This window comes from Ahaetulla prasina, chromosome 4 (assembly GCF_028640845.1).
Source record: "Ahaetulla prasina isolate Xishuangbanna chromosome 4, ASM2864084v1, whole genome shotgun sequence".
Taxonomy (NCBI): Eukaryota; Metazoa; Chordata; class Lepidosauria; order Squamata; family Colubridae; genus Ahaetulla; species Ahaetulla prasina.
In genome coordinates this window covers 18,520,030-18,532,445 of record NC_080542.1, presented here as the reverse complement: position 1 = coordinate 18,532,445, position 12,416 = coordinate 18,520,030, and the positions used below count along the sequence as shown (strand labels likewise).

The window sequence follows — 12,416 nt, the reverse complement described above, 5'->3', positions numbered from 1 at the left end:
GTCCGAAGGCGGGGGGGAGGGGGATGTTCCGGGTGTAGAGGGTTGTTCCATCTGTACGGTAAGTGGGAGAGTCAGATATGGCAGAAGCGAGGGGCCGTATCGTTCTCTGGGAGCATGTGCTCGCTGTCTAAAAGCGATCACGCGCTCCGCCCCCTCAGTCCTTACCCGTTCCCCGGATGGCCAAGACCCTCAGAGCTTGGGCCTTCAATTGATGTTGTGCAATGCCCGGTCCATGGTCAATAAGGCCCCCCTGATCTGCGACCTTATTCAGGGGGAGTCCGCGGACTTTATGGGCATTATGGAGACCTGGTTGGGCACAGAAGGGAGTGTACCTCTGGTTGAACTGTGCCCTCCGGGTTTTCGAGCATTCCATCAACCGAGGGCCCAAGGTAGGGGTGGTGGGGTGGCGGTTGTGATTAGGGAAAGTCTAGAGCCGAGGGAGTCCACTGTGCCTCAGATAGCTGGTTGTGAATCCCTCCTTGTGAAGTGCGGCCATAGGAATCAGATGGGTCTGTTGATCACGTACCTGGCTCCTTGCTGTGTGACTACAGCCCTACCCGAGTTGTTGGAGGTGCTTGCCTGAGTGGCGGTTGAGATCCCCAGACTCATGGTCATGGGGGATTTCAACTTGCCATTGGCCGGCTTGTCATCGACGGCGGCTCGGGAGTTCCAGGCCTCCATGACGGCCTTGGACCTGATTCAAGTAACTGATGGCCCTACACATAGTGGGGGAGGCACACTGGACCTGATTTATTTCTCTGGACAGTGGTTAAATGATCTGGAATTAGGAGATTTAGTAACAGAACCTGTGTCATGGTCAGATCATTTTCTCCTTCGCCTGGACTTTCGGACCGCCGCCCACCACCGCAGGGAGACGGAACCAATATGTTGGTTCTGTCCCAGGTGTCTGATGGACCCTGAGAGGTTCCTGACGGAGCTTGAGCCGTTCCCTGAGAATCTGGCCCACGGCACGGCTGAAGAACTAGTTGCGGCCTGGGAACAGGCTGCGGCTGGGGCTTTGGACCGTGTCGTGCCTTTGCAGCCTCTGACCCGGTGTAGATCTCAACCAGCCCCTTGGTTCTCTGAGGGACTGAGAGAGATGAAACGCCGGAGAAGACGCCTAGAGAGTACCTGGAGGTCCAGCCATTCTGAAGCTGATCGGACACTAGTTAGGTCTTATTCTAAGACCTACCTAGTGGCACTGAGGGAGATAACCATTGTGCCGGCAGATAACCGCCCGGCCGCCCTGTTTCGGGTGACCTGCTCTCTCCTTCATCAAGAGGGGTGGGATGACCCCTTGCAGGGACGTGCCGAGGAGTTTAGTGGTTATCTATATGATAAAATCGTTCAGCTTCGGGATAGTTTGGACCAAAATTGCGATGATTCGAGTGAGAGGACGGAGACGCATCTTGTTGAGATTGTTTGGGATGAGTTTGATCCTGTGGCTCTCGAGGACGTGGACAGGTTACTGGGGAGGTTACATGCCACCACATGTTTATTGGACCCGTGTCCCTCCTGGTTGGTGCTGGCCACACAGGAGGTGACATGAGGCTGGCTCGGGGAATTATAAATGCTTCTTTGTTGGAAAGGGTTTTCCCCGCCGCCTTGAAAGAGGCAGTGGTGAGACCCCTCCTCAAGAAGCCTTCCCTGGACCCAGCTATTTTGGGAAATTATCGTCCAGTCTCCAATCTTCACTTTGTTGCGAAGGTTGTAGAGAGTGTTGTGGCATGGCAGCTACCCCAGTACCTGGATGAAGCTGTCTATCTAGACCCGTTCCAGTCCAGCTTCCGATCTGGATATAGTACAGAGACAGTTTTGGTCGCGTTGGTGGATGACCTCTGGAGGGCCAGGGATAGGGGTTGTTTTTCTGCCCTGGTCCTATTAGATCTCTCAGCGGCTTTTGATACCATCGACCATGGTATCCTGCTGCACCGGTTGGAGAGTTTGGGAGTGGGAGGCACCGTTTATCGGTGGTTCTCCTTCTATCTCTTTGACCGGTCGCAGAAGGTGTTGACAGGGGGGCAGAGATCGACCGCAAGGCGCCTCACTTGTGGGGTGCCACAGGGGCCGATTCTCTCGCCTCTCCTGTTCAACATCTATATGAAGCCACTGGGCGAGATCATCAGTGGCTTTGGGGTGAGATACCAACTGTACGCTGACGACACGCAGCTGTACTTTTCCACCCCGGGCCACCCCAACGAAGCTGTCGAAGTGCTGTTCCGGTGCTTGGAAGCCGTACGGGTCTGGATGGGGAGAAACAGGCTCAAGCTTAATCCCTCCAAGACGGAGTGGCTGTGGATGCCGGCACCCTGGTACAGCCAGCTGCAACCACAGCTGACTGTTGGGGGCGAGTCATTGGCCCCAATGGAAAGAGTGCGCAACTTGGGTGTTCTCCTGGATGGACGGCTGTTGTTTGAAGATCATTTGACGGCCGTCTCCAGGAGAGCTTTTTACCAGGTGCGCTTGGTTCGCCAGTTGCGCCCCTTCCTTGATCGGGATGCCTTATGCATGGTCACTCACGCTCTTGTCACCTCTCGCTTAGATTATTGCAATGCTCTCTACATGGGGCTCCCCTTGAAGTGCACTCGGAGGCTTCAGTTAGTTCAGAATGCAGCTGCGCGGGTGATTGACGCATGTAACACCGCTCCTGCACAGACTGCACTGGCTACCTGTGGTCTTTCGGGTGCGCTTTAAGGTTCTGGTTACTACCTTTAAAGCGCTCCATGGCTTAGGGCCCGGGTACTTACGGGACTGCCTGCTGTTACCTCATGCCTCCCACCGACCCGTACGCTCGCACAGAGAGGGACTTCTCAGGGTGCCGTCCGCCAAGCAATGTTGGCTGGCGGCCCCCAGGGGAAGATCCTTCTCTGTGGGGGCTCCTATCCTTTGGAACGAACTCCCTCCAGCTTGCGTCAATTGCCTGACCTTTGGACTTTCCGCCGCGAGCTGAAAACGCATTTATTCATTCAAGCGGGACTGGCTTAAATTTTTAAATTTTACTTTTAACTGGGGTTGTAATTTTTTATGAATTTTAAGGGTTTTTAAATTTAATTATTTTAAATTTCGGCCGACTATAGAATAAGTTTTTTAATTTTGTTTTAATTGTATATTGTTATCGTTTTTTATAATTGGCTATACACTGCCCTGAGTCCTTCAGGAGAAGGGTGGTATAAAAATCTAATAAAATAAATAAATAAATAAATAAATAATCCTCCCTCTATAGATATTTACCTAAAGAGTATACACACACACACACACACACACACACACACACACACACATGTAGGTCTTTGGTTATTCGGGTTTTCTCCCGCGTAAAATTGGAAGTGTCTTGGCAATTGTCAACGTTTTGACGAAGTCTCATTCGTCATCTTCAGGCTTCAGCTTCGTGCTTCTGGGAGCAACGCCAAGACACTTCCAATTTTATGCGGGAGAAAACCCGAATAACCAAAGACACAAACACACACACACACACATACACACACACACACACATATATATAGTCGACCCTTGCAATACCCATATATATATATATATATAAAGTGTTTTTCTGTCGAAGCACCTGGTCTGCCCCATATATATGTATGTATGTGTGTATACATATACGTATATGTATATATTTGTTTTTGTCGGTTTTCACAGGTATAGGTATGTAGGTCTTGGCATATTCGGGTCTTTTCCTGTGTAAGGTTGAGAGTATCTTGGTGACGTTTCGACGAGGTCTCACTCATCATCTTCAGGCTGGTACTTTCGGCTTTGTGCTTGTGCGAGCAAAACGTGGTCGGAGCTGCGTCTTTCTTTAAATACTGATGGGGAGGTGGGGACTGTTGCTGTGAGTGGGTTGGTTGGCTGTGTGGTTGCATCTTGATTGGTAGATGGAATGGGTGTTTGCAGATTGGTTGGCTGTTTCATAGCATTCTGTGTGGGTGTGGTCCTAGTCTTTTGTGTTGTAACGACCTAATTAATGGGCTTTCTGGAAACATCCTGAGTTTTGGGAATGTGACCTCCTGTAATGGTAATGGGCTTCCTGGAAATGTCCTGAGTTCTGGGAATGTGACCTCCTGAGTCTTGTGCTGTAACATCCTGGGTAGTAGGTTGTGTTGTAATGTCCTGAGCTTTGGTGTTGTGACCTCTGGAGTTCTGTGATGTGATGTCTTGAGCATGATGCAGCATCCCGGGTTTTGGTTTGGCTCCAAGTCCAAGGTCTTGTTATGTGTTCCTGGCATGTGTCAGCTTGCTTTGTGTGGGGATCAGAGGGGGGTGCAGCAGCCAGTAGTGCCAGCATGGTCTGGCTTCTGGATGGTGGTTGTGTTTTGTCTGTGGGATGGGTTTGGGTTTGAATCTGGTGAGGATGAATGGTGGTGGTGTCGTGTGTTATCCTGGGTCCAGTGTCAATTTTCATGGCTGGGACTCGTTTGTTGACTAAGGCTAGTTTCCAGATGTCTGGTAGGCGGGAGGTGTCATCCCGTTTGTTCATGTTGTGGGGGTGTTTCTCTATTTTGATGACTTCCATAATTATTCTCTTGTTATAGTGTTCAGTTTTGGAGATTAATTTGGTTTCTTCAAAATTAATTTCATGTCCTGTGATTTTAAGGTGCTGGAAAAGGGAGGAGTTTTTTTCTTCTTTTCTGACTGCATTCTTGTGTTCTATAATGCATGCATTTATTCTCCTATTAGTTTGTCCAATGTATGTGACTGGGAAGATTTTGCATGGTATTTCATAGATTCCTTGGTTTTCTAGATGGATCTTGTCTTTGGGGTTTCTTAAGATGTTGGCTATTTTTTGGTCTGTGCAGAAGGCTGTTTTGATGTTGTGTTTGTGGAGAATTTTGCTGATTTTATCTGTGGTGCCTTTGATGTACAGGGGAGGAGGGCGATGCTGTTGTCTTGTTCTGTGTCTTGGTTCTTGGGCGGTGTCTCCCTTTGGATTAGGTTGGTAATTGTGTTTCTTTGGAGTCCGTTGGAGATTAATATGTTTGTGAGAGTGTGTAATTCAGTTTTCAGGTGGTCTTTGTTGGCTAGGCGTTTGGTTCTGGAGATGAAAGTCTTGGCTAAGGAGTTGATCTATGCAGGGTGCTGATGTGATTGTGTGTTTAAGCAGCAGTTGGTGTGTGTTTTTTTTCTGGTAGATGGTGAGTCCTTGGGAGCCCTTGGGTTTTTTGTAGATTAGGATGTCCAGAAAGGGGAGTTGGTTGTTAGCTTCTATTTCCTAGTATTTTGGGGTGTAGGCTGTTGAGATGTGTGAGGAAGTTGTCCAGTTTCTCCTTTTCATGTGGCCAAATTATGAAAGTGTCATCTACATATCTAAGCTAGAGTTTGGGTTTGAGTTCAGATTTATTTAATGCGTTGGTTTCAAAGTATTCCATGTATAGGTTTGCGATGATGGGTGAGAAGGGTGATCCCATGGGTGCTCCTTCTATCTGTTTGTAGCTGAAGAGGTTGTTTTAAAGGGTTCTGATGATCTCAGCTGAGCCACGGGATCCTCAAAGGCTTTTTTTTTACTTTTAAAGGCATGTTTTTGGCTGAAGAAAAACTGCTTTTAAAAGTTAAAAAAAAAACCCTCTGATGATGGTGTAGCTCAGCAGAGCAGGGGGCAGGACCAGGGATTTTTGCTACCGGTTCTCCGAACCACCCACTGCCATCACTACCGGATCGGCGAGCTGGTCCGAACCGGGAGCATTCGACCCCTGAGCTCATCCCATTCCTAAGAGGTCTGTAAGGGGCGTGCATAAGCGCACCAGCATGCCTACCATCCCTGTCCTAATGTTTTCTTTTATTTGTATCCTTTACATGTATTTATAATTAGGTTTACACTTGTATCTGTCATAAAATACATGCTTGATGAAATAAATAAAATAAAATTAATTATCCCACTAGCAGGCCTTTTGGACTACAATAAGACAGAGTCAACAGAAAGACAGAGAGTCCTGGAAATGGAAACCAAAATACACACAGCATCTGAGGGCCCTGGATTTCCTACCTCTTCTAAACAATGTTTCCCCAGGGCCCTGGATGTCCTTGGTATTCATTAATCAAATCCCCAAAATGAATCCTCAGGAGATCTTGTTAGGAGATCTTGTTAGAGAAAAAAGTTCTTTCGTCTCTCTAGACTTTCTGATCCTCTAGGAGTCAAGTGATTTTATAGACTCCTTAACTCCTTTGATGTTGGCTGATCTGAAATGTCTGCAAATAAAAATAATCCATCTTTTTCCAGGGAACGGGATACATGGAGAGTCATTCATGGCAAGCCGATCTTCAAGATCTTATTTTTTTAGTGCCTTTCAGGTTTCTCATGAGAAGAAATTTTCCATTTTTCTAAAAATATCAGAAAACAAATCTAAAGTAAGGTCAATACATTCCCTTGGTTCATGTTCGGTGGGTTGGTTCTCCCTGTTATACAATTCCATGAAAGGTTTTATTGATCCAACGTACTAATAGTAGTGTATTGTGATATAGTCATGTAGATTTCAAGGATAGCAAGTCTAGTCCATTCTTTAAAAATGTTATGAAGAATTATTTAATTTTCTTCCTTTCCTAAGGTTTTGATAATGAAGAAAGAGAACTGGACCTGTTTGACCGAAATTGTTCTGCTTGGCTTTTCAGATTTTCAGTCTATACGAGAACTTCTGTTTTGCCTGGTTCTAATATTTTACCTCATGTCTTTGATGGGCAACAGCTTGATTTTGATCCTCATCATTTTCAGTCCAACCCTGCACACCCCAATGTACTTCTTCCTCTGGAACTTGTCCTTTTTGGAAATTGGCTACACTTCCTCCATCAGCCCAAAGATGCTAGTGAACCTATTATCAGACAACCAGAACATATCATTTTGGGGCTGTGAATTTCAAATGTGTTTCTTCATTCTCTTTGGTATTACAGAGTGTTGTCTTCTTTGTGTCATGGCATATGACCGCTACGTTGCCATTTGTAAACCCTTGCAATACCCATGTATCATGAACCTCAGGGAATGTGCTAAGCTTGCTGCTGCTTCATGGGTCATTGGTGTTTCTGTGGGTCTGGGGCAATCTATTTCAATATTCACCCTTCCCTTCTGTGGGTCAAATAGAATCAGCCATTTCTTCTGTGACCTTATGCCTGTTCTGAGACTGGCATCCACTAATACTTACAAAAATGAGGCGGCTATTGCCACAGTAACAGTTTTATTTATTCTAGTACCTCTTTTGCTCATCCTGTTTTCATACATCCTCATTATTTCCACTATTCTCACAATGCCACTGGCGAAGAACAGGCGCAAAGCATTTTCCATTTGTTCCTCACATCTCACCATGGTCTGCATTTTCTACGGAACCTGCATTGTTACCTACATTCGTCCCAACTCAGAATATACCATGGACAGTAGCAGGTTCCTTGCTCTGCTCTACACAGTGGTGACCCCAAGTTTAAATCCCATCATTTACAGCTTGAGAAATAAAGAGATAAAAGCTGCTTTCATGAAATCTGTAACAAGGAAGCAGCTCTTCTTTACTGAATAACCCTAGTATACCCACAAATTTGTTCTCTTCAACAGAATTCAATTATTAGGAACATAAATACAGGATAAAATATTATACCCTGTGTTAGTGGCAGATTTCACCCTTTATCATGTAATGATCTGGATAGATTTATTTAGAAAAAGAAGAGAGTCCTGAAAGTTTATTATTTTGATAGAATTCAGGTAAAGGTTATTTGTCCATTTATTGAAAATGAAAGATACCAGACTGCTCAGAAAGTCTAAAGGAAAGGGTGGCAAAAGAAAGGAGATAAAATATGCTTTCAAGAAGTCAGTAGCAACCCGGATGTGAGAATGAAACAATGGGGAAGATGAACAAGTCATTTGAGATTTTGAAATACAAGAATATAAAATATAATATGAACACCATTTCTGTGTAAAAAGTTACAATCTTTTGCTTTCTCAGACCTCAGCATACCTTGTGCTATCTTCATCTTTTCCAAGTTTATCATCAGTCCTTAGCCTTTGCAAAGTTTTGTATCAGAATAACAGAGTTGGAAGGAACCTTGAAGGTCTTCTAGTCCAATCTCTGCTCTGCCTTATATCATTTCAGATGAGTGATTTTCCAAGCTCTTCTTAAAAATCACCAGTGGTGGAGTACCCAGTGCCTGATCTGATAGTTACTCTGGAAAAGTGTAAACGTATTATTTGTTTAGAACAGATAATTGTATTGTTTGAAACCATATGGCTGTTCCATTGCTGTATTTTTGCTGGGAAGATGTATTTGGCTTAGTAGCTTCTAACTTTAGGTGTAGAAATAGGAGCATGTGAGATTTACTACCTTCATGGAAAGGGAGATAAAGGATTATCAGACAGTATTATTTATTGAAGTATATATACAACTTATCACTGAATTCAGTGATGGTACCACATAGGAACTTTAGATTAATTTTGATTTTTTTTAAAAAAAATATTCCTGGATATATTGGTCTTCTTAGAATTGCAACAATAATAAACAAACTCTGTTCTTTCTTATTATAAAACACTTTATCCATTTATCATTTGTATGAGATCAGTATTTTATTATCCTGTATTGAAATATTTCTTCTTATTCTTCACTGACAAACCTATTGAATTCCTGTTTTAACATTTACAGATGGCGTAGTTACAACTTGGGTGACATTAACAACTATGCAAGGAGCTAGCTGGTTAGATTTCCCCTTCTGCCACTGGATGCAGAAATCCAGATCTTACTCTGATATTCTCCAAAGGTCATTCCAGTTTCAATAAGAGGCCTGACAAAGTATAAGAGAACTGTAAAACTAGGGAATCTTGGCTAGATGGAGCAATCAGTAAATTTCAGTATCAATAAAATAATTAATAAATGGTACTCTCAGCTGACTCCAGTGGTGGGTTTCAAGTTTTTTTGCTACTGGTTCTGTGAGCATGGCTTGGTGGGCATGGAAGGGTAAGGATACTGCAAAATCCCCATTTCCTCTTGATCAGCTGGGACTCAGGCAGAGAATAGATGGGGGCGTGGCCAGTCAGAATTTTTACTACCGGTTCTCCGAACTATCAAAATTTCTGCTACCGGTTCTCCAGAACTGGTCAGAACCTGCTGAAACCCACCTCTGGCTGGCTCCCCTATTCAATTTCTACTAAGTTGATAAAAGTGCTATCATAACAACAGCAATATATATTCTTGAAACTATGAGAGCCAGGACTGATTTGCTTATAATTTCAATTTTTACATATCCCCAATCATAGGAGATTCTAGATGAATCACCAGAGGTAACCCAACAATGAGAATATTTAATTATAAACAAACTATACTATTTGAGATCCACATCATGTGAGCATCAAGTGGTATGGAAGAAATGGGAAAGGATTTAAATAAAATTGAACTTTCTGAGCTCAAGGAAGAGGAGAAATATTAAAATCAGCCCCCAAATGTTCCACACAGTTATTGATTCCATGGCAGGAGTTTAGACACAATATCTATTATGCCATTGTAATCATCTTTTGAACTAAATTCCCTATATGAGTGAGTTAGCATGGAAAATGGTTAGGGAGTCATGCAAATTGTAAATGAAAATATCCAGTATCTGAAGCCACTGGGTTTCTTAACTCAGCTGTAAAGAATGCTTTTCCCTAGGTTCAGGTTGTCTTCTGGTATTCATTTACCAGATCCCCAGGATGAAACCTTGGACGTTTCATGAGACCTTGTTAGAGAAAAAAAAGTTCTCCAGTCTCTTTGGAATTTTGGAACCTCTAGGAGTCCAGGGGCTTCTTCAAATTTGGTAATGTCAGCTCCACTAATCAGCCTACAGTAGAAGGAATGCATAAAGAGTCATCTAAGGTAGTAGAATTTTCAAGACCTTGAATTACCAGTGAATATTACAGCTTGTGGAGTGTTCCTTAAGAAGAAATATTATCTGTATAAAAACCACCAGAAAATCATTCATAAAGTAAGATTGATGTCTTATAATTTATCAAGGTCAGATTTGGTGGGATGGTTCCTGCAGATACTCAACTTCATAAAAAGAAGCTTTATTTTTGAATAATAGTCTGAGGAATATTAAGAGATTTTTATCATCAGCAATGTAGCTATAAAAAGTTTATTATTTCAAGGAAACTCAGTAACAGTTGAGTTTATTTTACAATGATCAAATCTCTGAAATAATAAAGAATTAAACAAACAAAGATGTGTCACCTTGAAATCAAGTCTGTGTCTTAAACTCAAGAGGGCCATATTTAAATTCTGAGCATTGAACATTCTGACAAATCAATTCTGAATAAAAGAGAATAATGTATGATTTATTAAAATGATATAATTGCAAAAAAAAAAATGTGTAGGACACTAAATTTAAATAAGCAGTCTCTAATTTTCAATTGGATCAAATTAATGGGATCAATTGACTACTTTTGAGTAAATGTGAGGGGTGCAGAATATAAGTATCTATTATGAAAAGGCTATTAATTGTTAACAGCTGATTAAATTGATTGATCAATTAAGTGCTATCAAATCAGTGTTGACTCTAAATTGTCTGCGTAATGATCCTTCCCTAATCTGGTCCTTCAGGTTTTCCAAGGATGCATTTATTGCCACTGCAACTTAGACAATGTAACTTGCTGATTGTTTCCATCTTCTCTGTCATTCTTCCTTTCATAGCAACAAAGCTTTTTCCAGAAACCTAGTTCTTTGCATAATATGTTCAAAGTAAAATAATTTAAATCTGACGATTTATGTCTTGAGAACTTCAGCTTGACTTGTTTATTAGGTCCATTTGTTTATTTTCTTGGCTATCCATGATATTCTCAGGCATATTCTACAAAATGTTCAAAGACTCTAATAAACTTCACGTTCTTATTCTTTAAAGCTGAAATTGCTAAGAGAGGAATGTAATGTTTATGTCGCATTTTTCTTGTTTTCTTAGGCTTCAACCTGGACAATACTACGAAGAAAGACAACCAGTCCTGTTTGACTGAGATGATTTTGATAGGTTTCTCAGATTTCAAGACAATACAACAGTTTTTATTTTGCCTGGTTCTAATATTCTACTTCATAGCTTTGATGGGCAACAGCCTGGTTTTGATCCTCATCATTTTTAGTCCTACCCTTCACACACCAATGTACTTCTTCCTCTGGAACATGTCTTTTTTGGAAATTGGCTACACCTCAACCATCAGCCCAAAGATGCTAATGAACTTATTATTGGAGAATCAGACTATATCCCTTTGGGGCTGTGGATGTCAAATGTGTTTCTTCGTTCTTTTTAGCGTCACTGAGTGTTGTCTTCTTTGTGCCATGGCATATGACCGCTATGTTGCCATTTGCAAACCCTTGCAATACCCATCTATCATGAACTATAGAGAATGTGCTAATTTTGTTGCTGCATCATGGGCCTTTGGGATTTTGATGGGTTTGGGGCAATCTGTTTCAATATTCACCCTTCCTTTCTGTGGGTTGAATAGAATCAGCCATTTCTTCTGTGATATTATGCCTGTTTTAAGACTGACTTCCACTGATACCTACAAAAATGAAGTGGCTAATGCCATACTAACTATGGTGTTTGCCCTGGTACCCCTTTTACTCATCCTTTTTTCCTACATCCTCATCATCTCTACTATTCTCATGATGCCAGTAGCCAAGAACAGGCAGAAAGCATTTTCCACTTGTTCCTCACATCTCACTGTTGTTCTCCTCTACTATGGAACAATCACTGCTGCCTACATTCATCCCAACTCAGCAAATTCTCAGGACAATAACAGGTTTCTTGCCCTTCTCTACACAGTAGTGACCCCAAGCTTGAACCCCATCATTTACAGCTTGAGGAATAAAGAGATAAAAGCTGCTTTCCAGAAAATAGTAGCAAAGTTATGCGTCTTCCTTAGGTAAAAATCCAGTTATATCAGTTGGTTTTATCTCTTCTTTGGTGACTGTTCTTGTGCACATATTTATGGGTAGAAGCAATTCTAGAAAATAACAGTAGCCAATGTTATCTTTAGAAGAACACAGAGATGGGGCTAGATTTATTTTAAAAAAAGGGGAGAGAGCTATGCCAGGAGACCTAAGTTTATTATTTTGATAGAATGCAAGGAAAGGATTGATTGTCATAGCAAGGTTCAGGTTCTGATTTGAAGAGCGACAATTAGCATCCAGTTCCAGTGTTGCTGTCTGAGTAGCTGCAAACAAAGGAGATGGGCTCATCTAGGGACCAGTAGGCACAGGTGCTGCCAGTCTCTGAAAATGAGGACTCAGAGCAGAGCAAAAGCATTCTGTAAGGCTCTGTTCAAGAAAAGGACCTTGCTCTTCCAAATGAGTAACATTGGGATTGCTTGTCCCAAAGGTGACCTGGATGACTGAGAATATCCATAGACATTGGGGTTGCTTCCATTTAAGAACAGCAAGCTCTAGTCTCTCTGTTGGCAACAATGGACTTTGTGCACCTTGTCTCCCAACATG

At 42.5% G+C, this 12,416-nt stretch overlaps 2 protein-coding genes across 2 annotated transcripts; both read left to right on the top strand.

Annotated features, from left to right (window-relative positions):
- Window positions 1-6,548: 6,548 nt before the first annotated feature.
- Window positions 6,549-7,493, top strand: LOC131198059 (olfactory receptor 10A4-like). The gene has a single exon (XM_058182569.1). The coding sequence runs from the start codon at window positions 6,549-6,551 to the stop codon at window positions 7,491-7,493; it is 945 nt and encodes a 314-aa protein (XP_058038552.1).
- A 1,997-nt stretch (window positions 7,494-9,490) lies between these two features.
- Window positions 9,491-11,849, top strand: LOC131198058 (olfactory receptor 10AG1-like). The gene is made up of 2 exons (XM_058182568.1): window positions 9,491-9,494; window positions 10,888-11,849. Exons 1-2 carry the CDS (start codon window positions 9,491-9,493, stop codon window positions 11,847-11,849), a joined length of 966 nt encoding a protein of 321 aa, XP_058038551.1.
- Window positions 11,850-12,416: the final 567 nt, after the last annotated feature.